General features: G+C 47.8%; 2 protein-coding genes across 7 annotated transcripts; one reads left to right on the top strand and one right to left on the bottom strand.

Moving 5' to 3' along the window:
* Nucleotides 1–72: 72 nt before the first annotated feature.
* On the bottom strand, nucleotides 73–19,997 carry LOC149286408 (BTB/POZ domain-containing adapter for CUL3-mediated RhoA degradation protein 2-like). Of its 6 annotated transcripts, none has more exons than XM_089494040.1 (8): nucleotides 19,910–19,997; nucleotides 15,680–15,757; nucleotides 7,851–8,189; nucleotides 7,191–7,360; nucleotides 5,667–5,756; nucleotides 3,442–3,494; nucleotides 2,776–2,971; nucleotides 73–1,271 (listed from the first exon to the last, which is right to left on the bottom strand). In XM_089494040.1, the coding sequence occupies exons 3-8, from the start codon at nucleotides 8,062–8,064 to the stop codon at nucleotides 1,050–1,052; spliced, it is 945 nt and encodes a 314-aa protein (XP_089350166.1). In that variant the 5' UTR covers nucleotides 8,065–8,189; nucleotides 15,680–15,757; nucleotides 19,910–19,997; the 3' UTR covers nucleotides 73–1,049. The 6 variants fall into 6 exon arrangements, with proteins under 6 accessions (XP_089350166.1, XP_089350165.1, XP_089350163.1 ...); XM_089494039.1 differs by lacking the exon at nucleotides 19,910–19,997 and adding an exon at nucleotides 18,150–18,249; XM_089494037.1 differs by lacking the exon at nucleotides 19,910–19,997 and adding an exon at nucleotides 18,082–18,161.
* IFT20 (intraflagellar transport 20) lies at nucleotides 18,506–25,256 on the top strand. Its single transcript, XM_089494043.1, has 5 exons — nucleotides 18,506–18,747; nucleotides 19,927–20,073; nucleotides 22,050–22,135; nucleotides 23,729–23,832; nucleotides 24,654–25,256. Exons 2-5 carry the CDS (start codon nucleotides 19,947–19,949, stop codon nucleotides 24,733–24,735), a joined length of 399 nt encoding a protein of 132 aa, XP_089350169.1. The 5' UTR covers nucleotides 18,506–18,747; nucleotides 19,927–19,946; the 3' UTR covers nucleotides 24,736–25,256.

Here is a 25,256-nt window from a genome sequence, read left to right on the forward strand (position 1 = left end):
GGAAGACATTGAGAAACGTGTAGGACGCACTTCACCCAAGGGGATCCGCTTCACAGAGATCCACACACAAACTTCTCAGCTGACAAAAATCATTTATCAGAAGTACATTATTCTGGGTTATTCCAGTACATTCCAGGCTTCACCAGTTGACCTGCTTCCCACTCCCACCTCACTGCCGCTCCTGTCCATAGGCCTGAGAGGATTTTGCCCTTCTTAGTGCCTTTTCTCTTCTTGCCTTTAGCAAATGTGGTCAAAAACAAAAGGCCCAAGATTCCATGATGCAAGTTGACCATGTGAAAACCATCCCCATTCACAATACACAAACCATCAAATCTACAAGCGATTGGGTGAAAGGATCCAGAGAAGGCATTCTGTGTCATGCCACCATCCCCTTCAGTTCCAATTTCCCATCAGATACAAATGTTGGCAGAGATTCCCATGGAGTTTTTCAGTGCTCTGGCACCAAGCTGCAAATATTGCACCAAAGGACATTCCAACTTCTCCCAGCTTCAGGCTGCACCAAATGCAGCATCGCATCCATCGGAGAGAAACAAAGAAAAGAAGTCGCCACGCGAGGAGAGTTTCGTAACAAAAGGAGACGCACGGCTACGAAGCTGTAGTGTTTCAGAATACATTCATTGTCCTCAGCATCTGGATTTTAAAAATGAAAAAGAGTTCTCCAAGCAGAGTTGGAGGCACTCTGCTTGAGAAAGTTCCTCTGCAAGCACCAATCTTGAATCTGGAAAAGGAATTAATGGCCTCTTTCTTAAGGTAGAATAAGGTGTCAGCTTCTAGAAAAGATGCACTTCTTTGAAAAAGAAAAAAATAGTGCCTAAAACTAAAAATGGTTTATACCAGCTGGCGCTGGGCACTGCAGGCCTCCTACGACATGAAGTGGGAGTCTTGCTGAAACTAAAGCCAAGTCGGCCTATGAGCCCACTTCCAATCTGTGAGAGAGAAAGGCCAACCCAGGAACAGCACAGGCCTGTGCTTCGAAGACAGAAAAACTCCCCAACAGAAGGACCTTGCAAAGCCGCGCCTTGCGGTCCCTAGTGGCCCATCTGGCGGTCATCGTAAGTGCTGTATCGCTTCACGTGGATGCGTCGGACCCGGTCGCGCAACTCGAAGCTGCCGTCCTCGTCTTCACTCCGGGAAGCCTGGCTTCGGTTCCGGCTTGTCGCTTCCAAAAGGGAGTTGTCGGGTACTCTGGGGGTCTCATACAGCAAAACGTTCAGCGTTTCCTCATAGATGCGGGCCTCGGGGAATTCCACCTGGGAGACAGAGGAGACAAAAGCAGGCGTGCACACATACGTCAAGAGAAGCAGATGCTCTCCAAAGACTCTTCTGCAGGCCTATTGCTCTCTCTGTTGTTGCTGTGTGCCTTCAAGTCATTCCTGACTTATGGCGACCCTATCATGGTCTTTTTTGGCAAGATTTGTTCAGAGGAGGCTTGCCATTGCCTTCCCCTGAGGCTGAGAGTATGTGACTTGCCCAAAGTCACCTAGTGGGTTTCCTAGCTGAGCTAGGAACTGAACCCTGGTCTCCAGTCATGGTCCAATGTTCAAATCTTCCTGCAGTAGAGACCAGCTGCCAAAGACTTAGCTGGTTTATTTAGCATCTCCTGGCCAGACCTTGGGATTCAAAATCAAATTGCTGCCCATAATTCCTTATAGTTTTTGTTAAGCAATAAAATACAACTATATTATTTTACTCCTTTTATCATCAACAATGTGGTCTGAGTAATGCTTCCATGCTTCATGTTATTTTAATTTGTAGCTTTGGGGCACAGTTGACTATTTTTACTCATTCCATTTTTTCTTAAAGCCCCCACCAATACCTAAAGGTGACACGTCTCTAACATGTGCTGCTAATGATTAACGTAACACATTAATGTTATAATATCTGCAATGATTAACATGGATGAGTCATTATTCTAATAAACCAAACATTAGCATTTGTGAGATCTGTTCCTGCTTCCCATCCTTTCCCCCCACTAAACCAGGCAGTCAGGGATTGGGCTGAGCAGAGTTTCAGGGGCTCACAGCTTCTGCCTTTAGCTCTTTGCGTCTACCCCATAAGCAGCAGGAGTTATGCAAAGAGAAATCATATGCATAGACAAAAAGATGCTTCCCACCTAACCATGCCCTATGAGGAACGACTTAGGGAACTGGGTATGTTTAGCCTGGATTTGGAGTATTTGGAGGGATGTCACATTGAGGAAGGAGCAAGCTTGTTTTCTGCTGCTCCAGAGAACTGGACCTGGAACAATGGATGTAAACTGGAGGAAGAGATTCCTCCACAACATTAGGAGGAACTTCCTGACAGTAGGGGCTGTCCCACAGTGGAACACATTCCTTCCTCAGAGTGTAGTGGCATCTCTCTCCTTGGAGGTCTTTAAGGAGAGGCTGGATGGCCATCTGTCAGGGATGCTTTGATTTAATTTCCTGCATGGCAAGGGGTTAGACTGGATGGCCCTTGGGGTCTCTTCCAACTCTATGATTCTAATTTCCATCACTTGACTCTAAATATGCTGGTAGAACCCAATGTTTGATCAACCAGGATACAGCTGACTGAGTCATGTGCTTTCCTCTTTTTCCACAAGTGCCTCTGTTTCATTGTTGTCAACACCAATTTGACAAACTCCACTTAACCTGCTTCCCCTAGTAATGGAGCCCCTGTTAAATAATCAACCACGAGTGCTGAAAATTTGCCTGGGAGAAACAAGCCATGCATAAAGGAATGTCTGTGCTGAACGGTAGGCCAAAGTCTTCATACCTTGGTTTGCTTTTTCTCTGTAGCATAAACTATGGAGGTGCAGCAGACTTCAGCCAGCTTGCGTCCCTGACCGTAGAAGGACCAGCAGCAGATCTCATCCCCAATCACATCTTTGATGAAGAGGACTCTCCCATTGAAGCGGAGGGAAAGCTTATCAAACAGTTCTATATTCTTCAGTAAGTTGTCATCGGAGTTGCTGAAACAACAGGGAGGAAGAAAAGTCAACATGAAATTGGGGAATGCAAGTGTCCACTTGGCCTATTTTAATTTTCTGTATATGAGTTTAGAATCACAAAATCATAGAGCTGGAAGAGGCTGCAAGGGCCATCCACTCCAACTCCATTCTGCCATGCAGGTATACATCATCAAAACATTCCCAACAGGTGGGACTTTATATAGACTTGTGGGTGCTTTCCAGTCCCCAAAATTGTTTCTTTTTAATCTGGAACCTTCTATATATGCTCTATCACTGGCCCCCAAAGTGGGTTGCTTGGCACCAAGAATGCCAAACACATTGCCTTGCAGTACCAGTGGAAGGATGCTAGTGGCTTCCCAGAGGTGCTGCAGGGACAGAATGATGGATTAGAGAATCCTTTTTGAATTATCCAGCAGGGCTCTTCTTGTGTCCTTAAGCTTAGTCTCAATGTGGAATGCAGAGAAATTTACCTTGTGTATGAATATTTGTTGTTACTCCTGTTGTAAAGCAGCTTCACCACAGGCTGGGAAGAGGGAAGAAAAGGGACATGTCACTTCAAGGGAAAAGTGTGATATGAAAAATCTAGGCATGCTGACTGGGAGATTCTGGGAGTTGTAGTCTAAAACAAAAACCCTTCCAAGCTCTGCTTTTAAGTTAATGATCTCGATAGTGTCTAGATCAAGAGAAGTAATAGTGCCACTGTATTCTGCTTTGGTCAGGCCCCACCTAGAATACTGTGTCCAGTTCTGGGCACCACAATTCAAAAAGGACATTGAGAAACTGGAGCGTGTCCAAAGGAGGGCGACAAAAATGGTGAAGGGTCTGGAAACCATGCTCAATGAGGAACGACTTAGGGAGCTGGGGATGTTTAGCCTGGAGAAAAGAAGGTTAAGAGGTGATAGGATAGCCCTGTTTAAATATTTGAAAGGATGTCATATTGAGGAGGGAGCAAGCTTGTTTTCTGCTGCTCCAGAGAACAGGACCCGGAACAATGGATGCAAGCTACAGGAAAAGAGATTCCACCTGAACATTAGGAGGAACTTCCTGACAGTAAGGGCTGTTCGACAGTGGAATGCACTTCCTCGGAAGGTGATAGAGTCTCCTTCCTTAGAGGTCTTTAAACAGAGGCTGGATGGCCATCTGTCAGGGATGCTTTGATTTGGATTTCCTGCATGGCAGGGGGTTGGACTGGATGGCCCTAGTGGTCTCTTCCAACTCTACGATTCTATGATTCTATGAAGCTTAACCCGTACACTGTGGAAGCACTCAGAAGGGAGACTGGAAGCACCACTGCAATTTCTCACAGCGCCTGGGTTGCCAGATAATGATACAAGATATTTGTGGGAAGTTTAAATGGTCACTCCAAATCCAGCAGGATGATATAGGAGGGGAATGGGGAGGGCAGACCTTAATGGTGGTGGCCCCTAAAATGGCTGCGGAACTTGGCAAGTACCTTAGGAACTAGCAGGTCTGCCTTTAATTCTACAGCAATGTATGTACTTCTGCAAAAAGACCAAATGCTAACTGTTGTCATAACTTCCTAGTTTCCTAGAGAAATATGGTTGGCCACTGCAAATGCCAGTCCTGGGAAACCTGCTGCACATCAGCCATCATGGCCAATGATTTGTGGGTGATTGGGGCTAGAAGGCAAGAACATCTGGAAGGCCACAGGTCCTGATATTGTAGAATCACCAAGGCAGTAATACTTTTCTTAGGGCCGGATACATTCAGCACAACCACTTGGTAAAACTTTTCCCAGACTGTACTATTCAGGGATGGCAAGGAAAGGGGAGAAAAAGAAGGGAATTGTGCATTCAGTTGCACACTCTCATCCATTTCCTACATATACAAAAATTAATGTAGCTGGGAGAAGGATTTAGCTGAGCATGCCAATTCTCTCTGTGCAGCAAAAGTACTAAAGGGGACATATAAACAGGAAAGCTTTGCTATTTCACTCTTCTAGATTATATACTTATCATTTACATGCTACTTGGCATACAGACCGTGCTTTCTGAGGGTACAACAGGGACAAGTATCTGCTTGGGATGGCTCCCACGAGCCTGACAAAGCCTCCAGCCCCTTCCAACAGACATCTGACAAGCCATGCTATCATCTTGGCAACAGCCCACAGAATGCTGGGAAAAGTCTGCCTGGACCAACTGGAAAGAGCCAGGCTTTAACTCACGTGGGTGACAGCCGGTCTTCGATGGTGGTATGTTAATAATTTATTGGGTTGACAACAACAAGAGGCTTATTGCAGATGGCTTCCAAGAAACAGGTTCCTATAGAAGAGGGGTGGACGATCTGTGGCCCTTGGTCTAATTTGAAAGCAACTCTCCAAGTCATCAGCAAAAGCCTCTAGCGAGAGTATCTGACTCTCCCCTGACTGGCCAGTAGTAGGTAAAAAGGGGGGTCAAGAAGGGGAAGAAGAAAAAGAAACAGACATAGAAGTGAACAACAGATGCTAAGATCTCTAGCAGTGTGCGCTGGTACTTGCCAAATGGGACTTGGATTCTTAATACAGGAATGTAGCCCAGAAGCTTTACCTATGGGAAGATGGTGGCAACACAGAGAAAGGCCCATCCTTGAAAGAGGGCAGCCCTTCCTATCTCTCGTTTTTTAAGTTCCCAGTCATTAGTGAAAAACACTTAAGCTGACATTCGAGTTCAAGATGATGATTTAGGGACTCACGCACCTTCATGGCAGATTCTATGAGTCTCTCCTCTTCTTTGGGGGACGTGATGACAGGGATGTTGCAGACAGGCTTGTAGGATTCTTTCTTGTCCTGTGCAAAAGAAACACAGCAACAAAGGGACATCCCATCAAACTACAAGTCCTAGGATTCCACAGGATGGAGCCCTGGCAGTTAAAATGGTGTTACACTGCTTTATTTCTGCGCTGTGGATATATCCTTAGTTACTGGCAGAATTCAAAGACATAGCCATGTTAGTCTGGAAAGAAAGACGCTGGTAGCATAAGATTTTGTACACTTGAATCTACTTCCTCAGTTTACAAAAGCTCATGCTATCAGCTTCTTTCTTGCAGTTAGTCTCAAACATGCTACATGTTTGCATACTAAATAGGAAAAGGTTATCAATACAAAGACTAAAGCAAAATAATTTAACACCTTGAGAGACTTATCATAGGAGAGAAGAAAGCTGAAATTTTACATACTTTGGCTTGTTACAGAGGAACAAAATAAAGCTGCTTCGGGTCTCTTTGGAGGTACTGCCAAAATAAAGCTGCTTCAGGTCTCTTTGGAGGTATGCTGTTTAAATGATGCATGCATCCTAAGAGTCCGGAGGTCGCGCCAAAGCCACACTCCATTCCTAAGCACTGGAGTGCAGCTTTGGTGCAGCTTCCAGATTCTTAGGATGCATGCATCATTTAAACAGCATACCTCCAAAGAGACCTGAAGCAGCTTTATTTTGGCAGTCTGGAACAGGCTTTAGTTACTGACAGTAAGATCTTTAAGCTACAACATGCTAATATTTTTAGTCCTAGCTATTTGCCAAATGCTGGAATATACCTCCCTAGAACTTTTCTGAAATGGAACCTGGCTCTTGGATTGAAAGAGATTTATCATCCTTGCTCTTTGGGAAGTAGCTCAGAAGAATAGGGTGAGGATCAGGCGGGCAAAGGGCACCCCAGGCTCCTGTTGTATCTCTGTCTGTCCCCCCCAATACAAAAAAGGCCCATCACCACCCTCTGCTCTGCAAAAAAGGATCTCAATCACTTTAAAAAATCTTGGCTGGAACCCTTTAGAGAGAGCCACACATTTCAAACAATTACAGTCTCCTTTATCTGGAATTCCAGAATCCAAAATATTCCAGAATTGTCCCCATGGTTGGCACAGACAGTAACAACTTTGCTTTCTGATGCTTCAGCGCACACAAAATTAGTTTCATGCACAAAATGTTTAAAATATTCTGTATATAATTACCTTCAGACAATGTGTATAAAGGGTATACAAAACGCAAATGAATTTCATGTGTAGACATGGGTACCATCTCCAAGATATTTTATTACTCTATATGCAAATATTCCAAAATCTGGGAAGGGGGAGACAAATCCAAAAGACTTCTAGTCACAAGCATTTTGGATAAGGGAGACTCAACCTGTATGTTTTATTTTGAAGCTTCTTGCACCCTGATCAACAGCTCTCCCTTCCCAACAGCTTCCAAGCATGATGGGGAATTTGGGAGCTCTGGCCCCTTACCTGAAGGGCTGCGTGGCAGAGCTCAACCAAACCCTGGATGAGGTAGTACTTGGCTTCAGCCATCAGCTCTTTGATCTCCTGTCGGTTCTTTGGCAGGGCAACTGTGTTGTCCCGGAGATAATTTAAAATAGACCCAAAGTGTTTCCCACAGCGGTCGATGAGGATCCAGCCTGAGAGAAAGAGAGAAAAGGTGGCACAAAGTTTGGTGTCTCACACGCATCTAACACATTGCATGAGTTATCCCAGAGGATGCCATTGCTTGCTGTCCCTAGGCACTTTGTTTCAACTAAGAAGCCCCGCACTTTTCTAAAGGAAACTTTAAGATTGACCTCTGCCTTCCCCCACTTTCAGGAGGTGCTGTGGCCCCCAACATGGCTAGAACATGGGTCCTACAATCTACGGAACATGCTCCTGTTTGATCTCTCTCAAGAGGAGGCGTGAAATGGAGTATGAACAACAGCCTTCCCTCCAGCTGAGGATGAAGCATGCAACCCTTCTGCTTTCAGCATCAGATGTCAGAATGGGGACCCACCATTGTTGTAAGACATCAGAATGGGGACCCACCATCCTTGTAAGACATCAGAATGGGGACCCACCATCCTTGTAAGACATCAGAATGGGGACCCACCATCCTTGTAAGACATCAGAATGGGGACCTACCATCCTTGTCTGAGAGGACCTCCATCCTGCCGCTGAACATGGCCTTCAGCATGGTGTCGTGTCGTGTCAGCACCTGCACCGTGGTATAGTACAGGGAGCCGCCGACATTGAGCCGCACATACTTGTTGCCGGGGGCACCTGCTTTGAAGCCGCAGCCCTTGGGCTTGGCTCCTGATGTGGGGCAGAGGGCTGTCAGGCAAGTGTCCCCGGACATCTCCTTCTGCAAGTAGATGATGACTCTACAGAGGGTGGGCTTGACAGACTCCGCCGTGGTGGGTGGCTGGGAGGATGCGGGGCCACCAGTTTGAGGGGCTGAAAGGATCTTTGCTGGACCTTGAGCTGAAAAATAAAAAGGCAAAGAAGAGAAATAGAGGTTAGAAACAAGATCAGTTGGAAGAACTATAAATTCCCTTTCATAGTGACAATAAGAGCAAAATAATTCTGATAATTTAGATATGCATCATCTCCGCAGCTGAGGTCATGGTCATCATCTGATCTTTAGGGCAAGTGAGGGGAAAATGGGGATGCCCAAATCTCCAAAACCTCCTGACTGATGAAGACAGACTAGGGTTAGGTCCTTCCTATGTTGACGCCTGAGAGGCAGTGTGGTGTAGCGGTTTGAGTGCTGGACTAGGACATTGGGAGACCAGTGTTTGAATCCCCACTCGGCCATAGAAACCCACTGGGAGATCTCGCGCAAGTCACAGAGGATGGCAATGGCAAACCCTTTCTGAAGAAACATGCCAAGAAAACCCTGCAATAGGTTTGCCTTAGGGTCACCATAAGTCAGAAACAACTACATACACATACGTTGACTCCTACTCCTATCAGCACAGCTATGGATTAGATTATGAATGTTGCAGTCCAATATTTTCTGGGGAGCCACATGTTTCCCACTCCTAGGTTGCAAACTAGATCCCCTTAGTAGGGTTTTGGAGAGGTTGCATGATACGGTGGGCAAGTGTGGACCACAATTCCCATAATTCTTCATCACTGGCTAGGGCTTATGTTTTAGGAAACCCGCCTTCTCTCTTTTTTTAAGCTTGCAACTCTTGCTCAGCCTCTCTGCAAACTTGCAGGTCATATTTGGCTAAACTTTTTCCCCCCTCAACAGCCATTAGAACTATCTGCTTGTTTTACTGAAAAAAATCCAGATCATAAAAGAAAACAGGGACCTGTTACAGACTGCCAAAATAAAGCTGCTTCGGGTCTCTTTGGAGGTATGCTATTTAAATGATGCATGGGTCGTAAGAGTCCGGAGGTCGTGCCAAAGCCACACTCCATTCCTAAGCACTGGAGTGCAGCTTTGGTGCAGCTTCCGGATTCTGAGGAGGCATGCATCATTTAAACAGCATACCTCTAAAGAGACCCCAAGCAGCTTTATTTTGGCAGTCTGTAACAGGCCAGGGTTTCCCTGGATTCCGACTGCAACTCCGACCAGGATTCATTCATCACTCATGCAGCATCACTGAAGATTTCATGTTGAGCCTAAGCAAAGGACTACAGAAAGATACAGGCAAACCCTGGTTTAAGAAATAGATGTGTTCCTGGGTATTCTTTCAGAAATTGGTATCAGATGCAGAAATAAAAGAAGAGTAGTTCAACAGCAAACTTTTTATCGAACATATGCACATGTGAAATGAAACAACCAGACCGGGTAAGCCTCACATAAGCAAGCAGAAACATTCTGAGCCTTCTAGAAATGCCTTGGAAGCTTCTTCCAAAATGAGATTTTTCTTTGAATGCCCCCTCTTTTGTTATCATTGCCATTGTCAAAGGGTTAAAGTCAGCACACTGGGAAATGCTTAGATGTGTGTGGGTCTGACCATGAGCATCCAGCACTGGGAAGGACAAGGCTGATCATACACAGCTGATGCTCATAGGCTCAAGGACACTCTGGTGCCTGCGTGCACTAAACCTGGATGACAAAATATGTGTCTGGATTGCACAGGAGGACACTTTAGAGTGTGGGACAGCAAGTGACTGAGTTTGGGAGACCGCATGGTCTGAAGGCTATATAAACTCAAGGGCTTCCAGGAATTGCTTGTGGGTTGTGGTAGGAGTTGGTATTCGTCTGATCTGTATTATAGCGTTGGTGATTTGGATAGCACTCTGTAAATAAGGATAGCACTTCGGGAGACTTGGCTAGTCTGGTTGTTAATCAGCTGAAGCCTGGCATCGGTTGCTGAGAGTCCCCGGAGGTTCCTGCATTCTTCAGTTCCTGGAAGACATGCAGTTGCTGTTATCTCTACTGAGGGCTGTGAACCACATTTCTGAATTTGCCAGTTATACTCTGCTATATGCCAGCATTGGCTATATGGCTCAGATGAGTTGCTGACAGCCATTTGGTGGCCAAATCTAGAGTCAGCTACTGTTTACCTTGCCTGTCATATAGGCATATAGTAGGACTGTCTAGAACAGAATCCCATTCTTTCCCAGATCAAGCTTCATTGCATTGCTTACTGCAGGCATGCCACTGCAACCTGAAATAAAGTCTGTTTCTCCATTCCTCCTTCACCTTCCTGCCAATGCTGATATTGCTTAAAAAGTAAAAGGAGGAAAAGGTATGGGTTGGGGAGGCACAAAAACTTTATTAAAAGAACCTTCTTCACTAGAGGTTTTGTTAACTGAGGTATGCCTGCATGGCTGTTTGGTTTGTGAAGAGGAAGAATACAAGCCTGACCTCTCAGAGAAGAGATCCATCACATACACTGTCCTATAGGTTTGCCTATGAACAGGCAAAACCATTTCAGAGAGTCCTTGCCAAAGTAAATTGGTATCCCTTAGACAGGGAGAGGGAAGCTGAAGAATTATCCCTCATTCATGGTAGATGAGCCTAGAACGACCTGTAAAGTCAAAGGTTTACAAACCGGTAAAGCCAAAGTAGGATTCATAAAAGTGTCCTACTGCTGGGACAGGGGACGAATCTGCCTGGTTAGCTTACTGGATTGTTTTTATTCAATCCAAAAGGATGCTATTGAGCTGACTTATTAAACACCCCGACTCTGACTGAACATGTAAAAGGCGAAAGGCATTGGGGTGGGGACTGGATAGGAAGCAAAGAAGAAAAAGGCGATACCTGCGTTTTCCCAGTTGCAATTCTTCAGGGTGGCCCTCCAGCTACTAAAACTGCCCTCCAAATGAGAGCAAAGTCCATCATTCAGCCCACTGCATCACAGCGCTGCCGGATATTGTGATGAGTCTGACTCAGCCTGTCCCATACAATAGGAACACTTCCTCCGTTTCCCTTCCACCGGAGGCTCAGCTCTGGCATTTGTTGCTTTTGTGTGTTGTTTGTTTAAACATGCACTGGAAATACCCAAAGGCTTAACAAGCTTCAGCTTCCAACAGCGCTTGCGTTGATCTCCCTCGCCAGGCAATGCCACTGGTATTCGGAAAGGGCGTGCGCCATCTGCAAGGCTGACAAGAGCGGCTGTGGAAATACCAGAGTTCATGGGAACGAAGAGAGGACCAAGCTGTGCAAGACCTTGAGCAAGAATACAACTTGGCTGAACCGCTGATAGCAACCGAGTCCAGACACTGCAACAGTATTAAAGCTGGAAATAAGGGGTCCAAATCCAAGCCGCCCAGAGTCTGCATTTGGCCCTCTAAGCCTCCCCAGATGGTCAAGTCCCTTTCTGAATGATACCACCTTTTTGAGAGATCTTATAGCACCATTGAGACTCAATGAAAGAAAAAGATTGGCAGCATGAGCTTTCGTAGACTTCAGTCTACTTCAGTCTATAAAAACTCATACTGTCAATTTCTTTCTTTCGGTGAGTTTCAAAGGTGCTACAAGATCTCTCTGCATACCGATTCTACAGACTAACATGGCTGTATATTTTAATTCTACCATCTTTTTGAGTGACTGCCCAACTTTTTTACGAGTCCATTTCCCTTCCGTTCCGAAAGTCTCATATATTGGCAGTGAGAGTTTCAAGCTTAAAATAAGCTGGGATTTGGGTCCCCACCTTTTTGTCATTGGGCCTGTGCATTACGACGATACTATTCTGAAAAAGTTCTCTTAAATGTCCCTTGGCTGAAAGAAGTTGCCCTCCCTTGATATGGACTGCTGCAACTACGTGGCCAAGAAACAGCTGGAATATGAGACTCTACCAGGTTGGATTGTTTTTCCACCTATCCCAGTATGGTCCACTTTGACTGGCATGAAGTCTCCAAAATCACAGTCTGAAAAAGGACCATTACTTCATCCCTAATGCTTTGTAAAAGGAAATTCCAGGGACTGACGGTTCACCTTCTGCTGGGAAAGCAAGTGTTGTGCAACTGAGCCATAGGCAGTATCTACACTGCAGAAATAATACAGCATAAGACCACTTCAACTGCCATGGTTCCATCCTATGAAATCCTGGGATTTGTTGTTGATATTTAGCCTTCTCTGTCAAAGAGCTCTGGTGGCAAAACAAACTACAAATCCCAATCCTAGGGTTGGGAGAGACTCCAAGGCCTGTTACAGACTGCCAAAATAAAGCTGCTTGGGGTCTCTTTGGAGGTATGCTATTTAAATGATGCATGGGTCCTAAGAGTCCGGAGGTCGCACCAAACCACACTCCATTCCTAAGCACTGGAGTGCAGCTTTGGTGCAGCTTCTGGATTCTTAGGATGCTCGCGCCAAAGCCACACTCCATTCCTAAGCACTGGAGTGCAGCTTTGGTGCAGCTTCTGGATTCTTAGGATGCTCGCACCAAACCACACTCCATTCCTAAGCACTGGAGTGCAGCTTTGGTGCAGCTTCCGGATTCTTAGGATGCTCGCGCCAAAGCCACACTCCATTCCTAAGCACTGGAGTGCAGCTTTGGTGCAGCTTCCGGATTCCTAGGATGCATGCATCATTTAAGCAGCATACCTCCAAAGAGACCCGAAGCAGCTTTATTTTGGCAGTCTGTAACAGGCCCAAGAGTCATAAAACCATGGTCTATGTATTTCAGTGCTGACTACTCCGACTGGTAGCAGTTTTTCAAGATGGGGTGGATAGAAGCATTTTGCTTGTCCGCTTGAAACACCAAATACTTCTGGGCTCAGCTCTGTCAGAAGCATCCACACTCTTTACTCCTGGAAGCATATCTAGGAGTAGCCGTGTTGGCTATATATATAAAAAAAGGACAATATCATCCCAAATCCACAAAACAGTGATAGTTTCCTTGGACCAACCAAAACGCACATTACACATGTTGCAAAATGCACGCTATGCATGGCTTCTTCATCAGCCAAAGGTATTAAAAATGATACAGGAGAAAGAATGAAAAAAATTGATGGTGGTCCAAAATGCATTGCAGAAATACAGTGGGACCTTGTTATCTTCTCGGATTTGGTCCCAGGATCCTCTGCGGATAACAAAATCCGTGGATGCTCAAGTCCCATTAAATATAATGGCAGAGCAAAATGGTGTCCCTTATTTAAAATGGAAAACCAAGGTATGCTATTTGGAATTTATACTATTTCCTGACTATTTTCAAGCTGTGGATGCTTGAATCCATGGACAGAAAGGAGGACTGGTTGTAATCTGCTCCCCTTTTATTCTCAAAACAACAACTGTTAATCCTGGTCTGTCTAGGTTTAGGCCAGTCCTGGCACAGATTAAATGGATCTTTCCTTCCCCAGCATATGCATAGAGGCCCAAGCCACAGAAAAAGCTGCTCTGTGAGAGGCATCACAAGACAAACCATGGCCTGTTCCAGACAGCCAAAATAAAGCTGCTTCGAGTCACAGTAGAGGTATGGTGTTTCAATGATGCATGCGTCCTAAGAGTCCAGAAGTCGCACCAAAGCCACGCTCAAGACTGGATCATGGCTTTGGTGTGGCTTCTGGACTCTTAGGATGGTGCATCATTGAAACACCATACCTCCACTGTGACTCGAAGCAGCTTTATTTTGGCTGTCTGGAACAGGCCCATGAAAGGCCACTGCCTGCAAAGGAGAAGCCTTCATTCTCTGATTCCCCCACACATGTCACTAGGAACAATCTGTTCTAGGGCTCTGGGAAAAATGAAGACTGGTTTAATTCTGGACCTGGTCCATACTGAGAGGGACGAGCGTGGGAACCCGTTGTCTATTTTTAACTTACTACATTCTTAGCCCTGAAGCAGCATACACAGATACTGTTGTATCTTTGCAATGAGAAGCTGCAAGCAATCTTAAGGCCACCTGGATAAGCTGTTTAAAACCCCATGGGGTTTAGTGGTTTGAATATAGTACCAGGGCACAAGAGAGCCATGTTCAAATCCCTGCCGAGCCACAAAGCTATTGGTCCTCTGGAAGTTTCAGATTTCAACTGACCAAACTGGTTGAGTCTAAAACATCTGGATGACCAAAGATCGAAAACCACCGCACTACAGCTCTGCAGCAGAGAAGGACAGCTACCACACACACTACAAATCCCAGGATTTGGTTGGACAGAGACGTGAAAGTTAAAGCGATATCGAAAGGCTATAGTTTAGATCTACTCTGCATGATTGCTTGGTGTTATGGAGTTATTTGAAAAATGTGTTTTGTATGTTTCAAGTAATGTGTGAAGCAATCCTTGGGTACTTTGGGAGTGAGGCAGCAATGAGCACACAGACAGTAAGCACAGCATCCAGATACGTCACTCCGACACACGTTCAACATAATGTGTGGTATATAACCCTGAAATGCACAGTCCAGTTTCCTTCCTCCCAAGAGAGATGGTTGTCTCAACTGCTCCTGGGGTAGTACACCTTTTCCTTCTCCTACATTCAATGCTTGTCTACCATTAGAGAGCATCAGAGAATCACCAAGACAGAACAGTTTCCCAAGGGCCATTCAATCGAACCCCATTCTGCCATGCACCAAAGCATTCCTGAAAGACAGCCATCCAGCGTCTGTTTAAAAACCTCCAAAGAAGGAGACTCTACCACTCTCTAAGGCAATGTATCCCACTGCCGAACAGCTCTTACCATCAGGACGTTCTTCCTAATGTTGAGCTGGAATTGCTTTTCCTGTACTTTGAATCCATTGCTCTGGGTCCTATTCTCTGGAGCAGCAGAAAACAAGCTTGCTCCATCCTCAATATGACATCCTTTCAAATATTTAATCATGGCTGTCATATCACTGCCTTAACAATCTCTTACCTAGACTAAATATATCCAGTTACCTAATAGGGGATAGTTACCTCATAAGGGGTAGTTTCCAGTGAAGCAGCTGCCTCAAATGGCCAATGTGGGAGCAGCAAAAGCAATCCCCTTTGTTGGAGGAGAGGGCTGTGTGGGCCATATCTTGCTCAGCCAAAACTTTTCTGTTGCTAGTGAGCTTGTTCCTATCACCACCACTGAATGAAATTCAGCAACCTTCCTGATTCAATTCTATACAAGGGAAAGAGGCATCTTATCCTTCATCTCAGGTGGAAAAACATCTGTGGCTGCACCCCATCCACCTGCAGGTATTCAGTTATAAGTCAGCCCTGTTCTACTTCAGATAGTCCTCAAATCCAGAAGTGAATTTCTCCTCTCCAACCACTTCCTCAGCTTGGAATTACTATTTTCCTTCTGGAGCAGAAAAGCTACTAAGCTCCAAAACACACTGCAGAAATAATCCAGGCTGAGACTGCTTTTACTGCCCTGGCTCAGTGCTAGGCAACTCTGGGAACTGTTTTGTGAGACATTGTGCCTTCTCTGTCGGAGAGCTTTGGTGCCACAATAAACTACAATTCCCTGGATTCCCTAGCACTGAGCCAGGGCAGTTAAAGCGGTCTCAAACTGGATTATTTCTGCAGTGCGTTTTGCACCTTAGCTGTTTTGTCTTAACACACAGCAGAAATTCAACTTCCCCATCGCTATGCGCTGAGATATAACATACCTGATATATTTCTGTCCAGCAGATAAAAGACACTGGTCAGGCAGGATAGGCAGTGCTGGTGGTAAGATACTCACTCCTCTGTAAAACAAAGAAAAAATACACACCATTTACTTTACTTAAAAAGTTTTAAACAGTTTTCAGAAAGTCAACAGAAGTGTATCATATATTCCAAAGCTTCACAGATAGGACAGTGAGTTACTGCATGGCAGGGGATTGGACTGGATGGCCCTTGTAGTCTCTTGTAACTCTATGATTCTATGACTTGGTTTGCCTTAGTGTTGCCATAAGTTGGAAACGACATGACGGCACACGACAACAACAACATCAACAACCTCCAATGGTCTTCCTCGCCTAACCACCTTTGTTTACCAAGCCTTCCTACGCATTACTGCAACCAGCAAAAATTCACCTGGTGTAGCCTACCACACCTCTATGTGTGGTTGCAGCCACACTGCAGGGATAAAGCACTTTGACGCCACTTTTAACTTCCACGGCTCCATCCTATGAAATCCTGGGGTTTGTAGTTTGGTGGGGCACCAGAGCTCTCTGAAAGGGAAGGCTAAACATCTCACCAAACTCCTTGTTGGTGTTAGCTGCCCTTGAGTTGACTTTGGCTCATGATGATCCTGTGGATAAGACATCTCCAAGTCTCCCTGTCTTCCATTGCTTTGCTTAAGTCCTATAAAGTCAGGTCTGTGACCTCCCTGATTAAGTCTAACCATCTGGCATGTGGTCTTTCTCTCTTTCTACTACCTTCTACCTTCCCTAACATGACTGCCTATTCTAATGCCTTCTCATGATATGGGCAAAGTATAGCGGCCTCACTTAAGTCGTCTTGGCTTCCAGAGAGTGTTCAGGCTTGATCTGTTCTAGAACCCATTTGTTTGTCTTTTTGTTTCAACTTCGTCAGCATCACATCTCAAATGAGTTGATTTTCTTCCTAGCTGCTTTCTTCGCTGTACATGGTGCTGGGAAATACAATGGCTCAGATGATTCTCACTTCAGAGTTATGCCTTTACATTTTTTGATCTTGTCCACTTCTTTCATCGCTGCCATTCCTAATCTCCTTCTGATTTCCTGACTTCAGTTTCCATTCCAATCAATATTTGAACCAAGGTATGGGAACTCAAGAGAACCAGTGTGGTATAATGTTTTGAATCTTGGACTACGTCTCTGGAGACCAAGGTTCAAAGATGGTTCAAACTGGAGACCCAGGTTCAAAGATGGCTCAGATATGGACTCTAGAGACCAAGGCTAAAAGATGGTTCAAAGATGAACTCTGGAGACTGTAGGCTCAAAGATGGTTCAAACTGCAGACCAAGGTTCAAAGACGGTTCAAATACAGACTTTGGAGCCCAAGGTTCAAAGATGGTTTAATGGTAAACTCTGAAGACCAAGGTTCAAAGATGGGCTTTGGAGACCAAAGTTCAAAGATAGTTTAAAGATGGACTCTGGAGACCAATGTTCAAAGATGGTTCAGAGATGAATCCTGGAGACCAAGGCTCAAAGATGGTTCCAATATGGACTCTAAGGGAAAAGGTTCAAAGTTGGACACTGGAGACCAAGGTTCAAAGATGATTCAAAGATGGACTCTGGAGACCAAGGTTCAAAGATGGTTCAGAGATGAATCCTGGAGACCAAGGCTCAAAGATGGTTCCAATAAGGACTCTAAGGGAAAAGGTTCAAAGTTGGACACTGGAGACCAAGGTTCAAAGATGATTCAAAGATGGACTCTGGAGACCAAGGCTCTGGTGACCCAGGTCTGCTATGAAACCCATTGGGGGTGACTTTGGCTGAGTCACACTCTCTCAGCCTCCGCCGACAGCAATGGCAACCCCCTTCCGAACAAACCTTGCCAATAAAACCCCAGGATAGGGTCTCCATATGTCGGAAACAACCTGAAGGCACAACCCTATTATTTTTTATTAACAACACGGGACCTTCCCCAAACTACCAATCCCAGGATTCCATAGCAGTTAGAGCTGGTGTCAAAGCGCTTTACTCCTGCAGTGTGGCATCTCCATCCTCCACCTGGCTCTCTTCTGGGCTTCATCAGCAGTCAGCATCCAACAGGTGCAGCATGTTTCCCATTGCCACTATAGCTCTACCTGTGGGACAGCCACCTGTGCCAGTTGTTAGGAATCTCCAATACAGGAAAAAAGAGGTAGGGGTGTGTCTGTGTGTGTCAATAATACCTCTTCTTCCTTTACTTTCCATTTTCCCTTTCGAGGTTCAATTCTTTCCCCCCAAAAAGTCATTATTCCCCTTATCCGCCCGCCCGCCCCATTCCCTTGAGGGGCTCTCTGCCTCCAAAACACAAAACCAACCCCCTCTTTTCACTCACCCCCCCTCCACCGGGGCCCGCCCGCCTCGCTTTTCCCCCTCCCTACTTGTTTATTTACTCGAGTGGCGCCTCTCTTAGCCCACTAGGCCTCGGGCCTCGAAACTTCCCAGTCGACGGCGAACTCACCGAACAACTGACCCGGCTCCCGACCGAGTGGGCGCGCCCTCAGCTTCCCCAGCCCAGCCGAAGGGCGGAGCTCCAGACCCCGCGCCCTGAGCGGCCCTTTCTAGTCAGGGGGCCTCTGACTACATATCCCGGCATGCAAAGCGACCCCGCGGGCGCCCATTGTAACGTAATCAGAGGCGGGCGAGGATCCCTTTCTATATTCGACGTTCCTCTTCTCCAGCCAGGCGGAAGGTGTCGAGCGCCGAGTTATCGAGCGCTGCCTGAGTATAATATGCTTTATTTCGAGGGGGGTTTCAAGGTCTACCCAGCGTGGCCTAGCGGTTTGAGCGCTCGCCTTGGGACCCCGGGGAACAGGGTTCGAAACCCACCGGGTGACATTGGCTCGAGGCTGAGAGTCGCATTGATACAAGTTAATTAAAAAACAAAAGACACCACCATCTTAGCTTTGGAGCATTCCCCCACCCTTAGGACTACATTTCCCAGAAGGCGCTGCGTCCCTCCGAGTGTTGCGTTCCCTGTGGGCGGGGCCAAGGCGGCGGCTGGTGCTGCTGTCGCCGTGGCAGCGGAGGCCGCGCTGGAGGGGCTCACCTGGGCGCAGGTGAGCAAGGAGGACCCTCTCCCATCCCTCCGTCTTGAGATGCTGGGTTGGGGGCTTCATAGAGAGCCTCCCTGGCTAGGAACAGGCCATATCTCTAGGTCCCTGTGGGCTGGGGATGATGGGGGTTGCTGTACAGTGGGACCTTGGTTTCTGGGGATAATGAGGTTGTAATACAGAGGGCGGGGTCTGGGGATGGTGGGGGTTGTAGGACAAAGGGACCTTGGTGTCTGCGGATGATGGGGTTGTCATGCAGAGGGACCTTGGTGTCAGGGGATGATGAGGGTTGCAGGACAGAGGGCCTTTGGTGTCTGGGGATGATGGGAGTTGCTGTATAGTGGGACGTTGGGGTCTGGGATGATGGGAGTTGCTGTATAGTGGGACGTTGGGGTCTGGGGATGATGGGAGTTGCTGTATAGTGGGACGTTGGGGTCTGGGGATGATGGGAGTTGCTGTATAGTGGGACTTGGGGTCTGGGATGATGGGAGTTGCTGTATAGTGGGACGTTGGGGTCTGGGATGATGGGAGTTGCTGTATAGTGGGACGTTGGGGTCTGGGGATGATGGGAGTTGCTGTATAGTGGGACGTTGGGGTCTGGGGATGATGGGAGTTGCTGTATAGTGGGACTTGGGGTCTGGGATGATGGGAGTTGCAGGACAGTGGGCCCTTGGGACTTGTAGTTTGGTGGTCCTTGGTGTGGGACTGATGGCGGTAGCAGGACAGAGGGACCTTGATGCCTGGGGTTATGAGGGATAGTAGGACAGGGATTGCAGTACCTTGGTGTCTGGGGCTGATGGGGGGTGTAGTACAGTGGACCCTTGGGGTTTAGTGTCAACTTGCTAGGTGTTTCTATGTGGGGGTTTTTAAACCTCCAGCTGCCATTGTCCCCTGTGTGACCTGGGGCTGCTGATGGGAGTTGTAGTACAGTGGGCTCTTGGTATCTGGGGCTGATGGGAGTTGTAGCTCAAGGGATGCTTTAGAACAGTAATAATAATATTGGATCGAGGCAGGTAACCAATAATACACAAATAAAACACATACATTCATAATAATAGTCATTCCCAAACTCTGGGCCTCTGGGTGTTTCAGACTCCAGCTCCCAGAAGCCTCAGCTATCGGAGTCAATGGCCTGGGATTCTGGGAGTCGAAGTCCCAAAAAATATACCTGCTTTTTTGGTACAGGAGACGGAGAAGAAGCCGTAATGGCCAAAGACATCTTGGGGGAAGCAGGACTCCACTTCGATGAGCTGAACAAGCTGCGGGTTTTGGACCCCGAAGTGTCCCAGCAAACGGTGGAGCTGAAAGAGGAATGCAAAGTATTTGTAGACAGTAAGTGCCCTTCGCAGGACCCAAGTCTGCACCTCTCGCACCCAAGTCTGCGTCTCTCGCACCCAAGTCTGCGTCTCTCGCACCTTCGGCGGACAGTCGGACATATTACATTGGTCCAAAACGCACTGCCGAAACCGTCCAGTTCGAAACCGCTTCAGCGGCTAGAAAATCCTGGGAACTGCAAAACCCCAGATGCTTTGATGGAGAGTTCCTGCATGGCAGAATGGGGTTGGACCGGATGGCCCTTGCGGTCTCTTCCAACTCTACGGTTCTCTATGATACTCCCAAACACTACACTTCCCAGAATTCCCTAGCATTGAACCGGGGCAGTTAAAGCGGTCTTGAATGAGATGGTTTCTGTTTTGGACCCATGGAAAGTTAACCTTAGGGACTACAACTCCCAAACGGTACCCTTAAAGAGATTTTCTGGACATCAGCTCGCAGAAGCCTTGGCCACGTTGGACAACAGCCTGGGATTGTGGGACTTGAAGTCCAAAATCCCTTAAAGACCACTGTTTGGGGGCCGTTGTCCGAATCTCCCAGCCGGCATTGGTTCGTGGAGGAAATCTGGGAGTTGTAGTCCAAAGAGACCCCAAACCCTGGGCTCATCTAGCCGGGAAATGAATGGGAATTCATTGAATCGTAGAGTTGGAAGAGACCCCAAGGGCCATCCAGTCCAACCCCATTCCCTTGAGTCTCCTTCCTTGGAGGTCTTTAAACAGAGGCTGGATGGCCATCTGTCAGGGATGCTTTGATTTGGATTTCCTGCATGGCAGAATGGGGTTGGACCGGATGGCCCTTGGGCAGAATGGGCTTGGACCGGATGGCCCTTGGGCAGAATGGGCTTGGACCGGATGGCCCTTGGGCAGAATGGGCTTGGACCGGATGGCCCTTGGGCGGAATGGGCTTGGACCGGATGGCCCTTGGGCGGAATGGGCTTGGACCGGATGGCCCTTGGGCGGAATGGGCTTGGACCGGATGGCCCTTGGGCGGAATGGGCTTGGACCGGATGGCCCTTGGGCGGAATGGGGTTAGACTGCATGGCCCTTGGGCAGAATGGGGTTGGACCGGATGGCCCTTGGGCAGAATGGGCTTGGACCGGATGGCCCTTGGGCAGAATGGGCTTGGACCGGATGGCCCTTGGGCGGAATGGGCTTGGACCGGATGGCCCTTGGGCGGAATGGGCTTGGACCGGATGGCCCTTGGGCGGAATGGGCTTGGACCGGATGGCCCTTGGGCGGAATGGGCTTGGACCGGATGGCCCTTGGGCAGAATGGGCTTGGACCGGATGGCCCTTGGGCAGAATGGGCTTGGACCGCATGGCCCTTGGGCAGAATGGGCTTGGACCGGATGGCCCTTGGGCGGAATGGGCTTGGACCGGATGGCCCTTGGGCGGAATGGGCTTGGACCGGATGGCCCTTGGGCGGAATGGGCTTGGACCGGATGGCCCTTGGGCAGAATGGGCTTGGACCGGATGGCCCTTGGGCAGAATGGGCTTGGACCGGATGGCCCTTCTTAAGGTCTCTTCCAACTCTACGATTCTATGATTCTACTTGGACATGAAGCAGTAGGTTCAAATGATAAGAGATTGCAGCTAAACGTTAGGAAATCAATGCCGCAAATGTGGACGGCCAATTTTAATAGATAGGTTAAGAAGAAGAAGCCCGAGGGTTATCTTTAGCCAATACAGGGTGCAATGGGTAGAAGATCTAAGATGGATGGACCAAGCCCTGGAAGCTCCATTATCCACGGTCAGATAGTTCAGGAGTTTTATTCTAGCAGCTCTGGAGACCCAACATTGGGAGCTATTGGTCTTCCAGACCATGAAGGAAGTGCTTATTCTTTATGGGGAAATGGTTAAAGAAATGTAGCGGCAGTGCCAGGAAAAGTGCCGCTTGCCTTCCAATGGCACCCTGCCGCCCGCTTTCTTCACTGTCTTGGACGTATTTTGTTATTGTTTTGTTTCTCGTCGACAGAAATCGGGGAATTTAAAAAAATAGTGGGCAGCCTCATTGAACTCGTGGATCAACTAGCAAAAGCGACTGAAAATGAGAAAATTAAGGTGAGTTGCCACTACCAGACAGCAGACACATGCCATCCTCTTTGCAACCCTCTGAATACAGGGTGAAACAAAACTGTTGCAGTGGGGATCATCATCATCATCATCAATTGTATTTATATACCGTCCTGTGGCGAACCAATCCGGGCGGTTTACAACATTAAAATAACATACAGCATAAAAACAATATATTCCCCCCCCCCGCTTAAAAAGTTATTAAACTGCATATCTAAATTAAAACCACAATAAAACCACAGCCATAGAGCCATAAGAGTTGGAAGAGACCCCAAGAAGGGCCATCCAGTCCAACCCCATTCTGCCATGCAGGAACTCTCAGTCAAAGCATCCCCATTGACAGATGGCCATCCAGCCTCTGCTTAAAGACCTCCAAAGGAGGAGATGCTCCTGTTCCAGCCATCTCTTGAGGGTGCTTTGGTTGGGAGTTCCTGCATGGCAGAATGGGGTTGGACTGGATGACCCTTGGGGGTCTCTTCCAAAGGCTGGCTTTTTCAAGCTTGGATTCAGCCCGCTTGTGCAAAGGGTTGATTTGCAACGAAAGAAAGAAAGAGATGTCCGAAACCAAGCGTTCCTTTCTCTATGCATCTGAGAAAGTAGACTGAAGCCTACGAAAGCTCATGCTGCCAATTTCTTTTTCAGTGAGTTTCAAAGGTCTCTCCAGCTACTGATTCTACAGCAGGGGTAGGCAACCTTTTTGAGCCGGGGGCCAGGTTGCTGTCCCTCAGACAACTGGGGGGTGGAGCTTCCACCCTCCGGGGGCGGGGCCACATGCCGAGGCGGAGCTTCCACCGAAGCCCTGCAGGGGAGGAGGAGGCGTGTGCCCACCCTCACCTCCTTGGTCCCTTCCTTCGGCCGAACGGGCTCCAAGGGGCCCTTTTGGCCGAAGGGAAGGGCTTGGGCACCCGTCCCAGGCTCTTCCCTTTGGCCGAACGCGCTCCAAGGGGCCCTTTCGGCCGAAGGGAAGGGCTTTGGGCACCCGTCCCAGGCCCTTCCCTTAGGCTCTTCCCTTCGGCCGAACGGGCTCCAAGGGGCCCTTTCGGCCGAAGGGAAGGGCTTGGGCACCCGTCCCAGGCCCTTCCCTTAGGCTCTTCCCTTCAGCTGAACGGGCTCCAAGGGGCCCTTTCGGCCGAAGGGAAGGGCTTTGGGCACCCGTCCCAGGCCCTTCCCTTCGGCCGAACGGGCTCCAAGGGGCCCTTTCGGCCGAAGGGAAGGGCTTGGGCACCCGTCCCAGGCCCTTCCCTTCGGCCAAAAGGGCTCCAAGGGCCGTGGAGGATCCCAGGAGGTGGCAGGCCACTTCCGCGGGCCCCTTCTCAGCCCGTGTGGCCCCAGGCCTCCCTCCGGAGGGAGAGACCTGGGGCCACAAGGGCCCTGGGGGAGCCCGCGGAGGCGGCAGGCCGCTTCCGCGGGCCCCTTCGTGTGGCCCAGGAGGAGGTGGAGGAGGCGGCAGCGGCCTTGGCAGCAAGACCGGGCTGGAACCTGTCCTGTCGCATCCGGCCCATGGGCCGGGGGTTGCCGACCCGTTCTACAGACTGACACAGCTATATCTTTGAATTCTACCCTTTTCTCCGCTTTCTCCAGGCCATCGGTGCTCGCAACCTGCTGAAGTCGATAGCAAAGCAAAGGGAAGCTCAGCAGCAGCAGCTCCAGGCTTTAATATCCGAGAAGACCACGCAGCTTGAAAGGTGCGGCAAGATTTTCTACCCATCGCAGAACCTTGTGGCGACATTTTTTATGGTGATCTCACCCTTTTGTGTGGGTCAAAGCCTCTTAGGTTTAGTACAAAGCGTTCCTTACCCGGAATTCTTGAATCCAAAAATTACCTTCGGGCTATGTCCATAAAGTATATATGGAACATAAATGAATTTCATGTTTAGACTTGAGTCTCATTAAGTATATGAAAATGTTCCCAAATCGGAGAAAAATCTGAAATCCCAAACACTTCTGGTCCCAAGCATTTTGGATAAGGGAGACTCAACCTGTAGTCTATTTGTCTGTGTGTGTGTATTGTGTGCCTTCGAGTCGTCTCTGACCTATGGCGACCCAAAACAGACCTATCGTGAGTGTTTCTTGGCAAGATTTATTCAGAGGTTTGCCACTGCCTTCCCCTGAGGCTGAGAGAGTGTGACTTCTTGCCCAAAGTCACTCAAGAGATTTCGTGGCAGAGCTGGCGACCGAACCCCAGTCTCCAGTCATAGCCCAGCACTCAAACCATATTGGCTCCATTACATGTTCCTAAATAATAGAGTCATATTGAATATGCAACTTGGGAAGGCTAAAAAGTGACTTTTCTGAACGATTCCTCCCAAAATCTTACCTGTCTGGAGACTAGATGGAGATTCTGGGGATGATTTAATGTGCCATTTGTGCTTCAGACTAGACACATTGACCATAGATCTTTGGCCCCTTGCTGGAAAGAAACCCAGCTTTTCTCTGAGTGCCTGTTGCCACCCAAAGGTGTGTTTCAGCGTTGTTTATTCATCTTTTCCCCCTTCCCTCTCTCCAGGTACCGAGTCGAGTACGAAACGTTGTGCAAAATAGAAGCGGACCAAAATGAGTTCATCGACCAGTTCATTTTCCAGAAATAGGGGAGACCTTAAGACCAGGAGGCCTCAAGCCATTCCAGAAGCCCAAACGTTCAGCAATGGCCAGCTTTGAAACATTGCGTACAACCGGACCAAAGTCACCTCTCACCAGACGGAAAGAAAGATAGCTCAGAGCCCCTTTCCCTGAACTGGCACTTTTTGGAAGTTGGAATATAGTTCCCATCATCCCCAGCCTGTATGGACCTTAGCTGGGGTGTTGGGAGCTGTAGGCTGAAGCCATCTAATGGGCACCAGATTTGGGGAGGAAGGCTCATTTAGAGCATTATTGTTGAAGGAGTGTTGAATTTGTTATGGAATTGGTAATATTTACTAAGAGTGTGTGGACCGGAGTGCGCCTGTTGTATTTTTATGTATTTTTGAAAAACACGTAACCGTTTATAGCATCCTTTTGAACCACCAGACTGTTGTGTATTTATGCAGTCCCCTCCTCCCTACTTTTTTAAGACAAGAAAGAGAAAAAATACTTTCAAGGGAATCAGCAAATAAATATTTTTTTCCTTTTG

Source organism: Sceloporus occidentalis, unplaced genomic scaffold (genome assembly GCF_023333645.1).
Source record: "Sceloporus occidentalis isolate IW3139 unplaced genomic scaffold, rSceOcc1.0.p SCAF_69, whole genome shotgun sequence".
In the NCBI taxonomy this organism is placed as follows: domain Eukaryota; kingdom Metazoa; phylum Chordata; class Lepidosauria; order Squamata; family Phrynosomatidae; genus Sceloporus; species Sceloporus occidentalis.

Coding starts and splice junctions, on each gene's coding strand:
- IFT20 (XM_089494043.1), top strand. CDS start 19,947: ATGGCCAAAGACATCTTGGGGGAAGCAGGACTCCACTTCGATGAGCTG. Junction 20,074..22,049: donor ATGCAAAGTATTTGTAGACA/GTAAGTGCCCTT, acceptor TCTCGTCGACAG/AAATCGGGGAATTTAAAAAA. Junction 23,833..24,653: donor AAGACCACGCAGCTTGAAAG/GTGCGGCAAGAT, acceptor CCCTCTCTCCAG/GTACCGAGTCGAGTACGAAA.
- LOC149286408 (XM_089494040.1), bottom strand. CDS start 8,064: ATGTCCGGGGACACTTGCCTGACAGCCCTCTGCCCCACATCAGGAGCC. Junction 7,361..7,850: donor GGTCCTCTCAGACAAGGATG/GTAGGTCCCCAT, acceptor TCTTTCTCTCAG/GCTGGATCCTCATCGACCGC. Junction 1,272..2,775: donor CAGAGAAAAAGCAAACCAAG/GTATGAAGACTT, acceptor TCTGTCTCCCAG/GTGGAATTCCCCGAGGCCCG.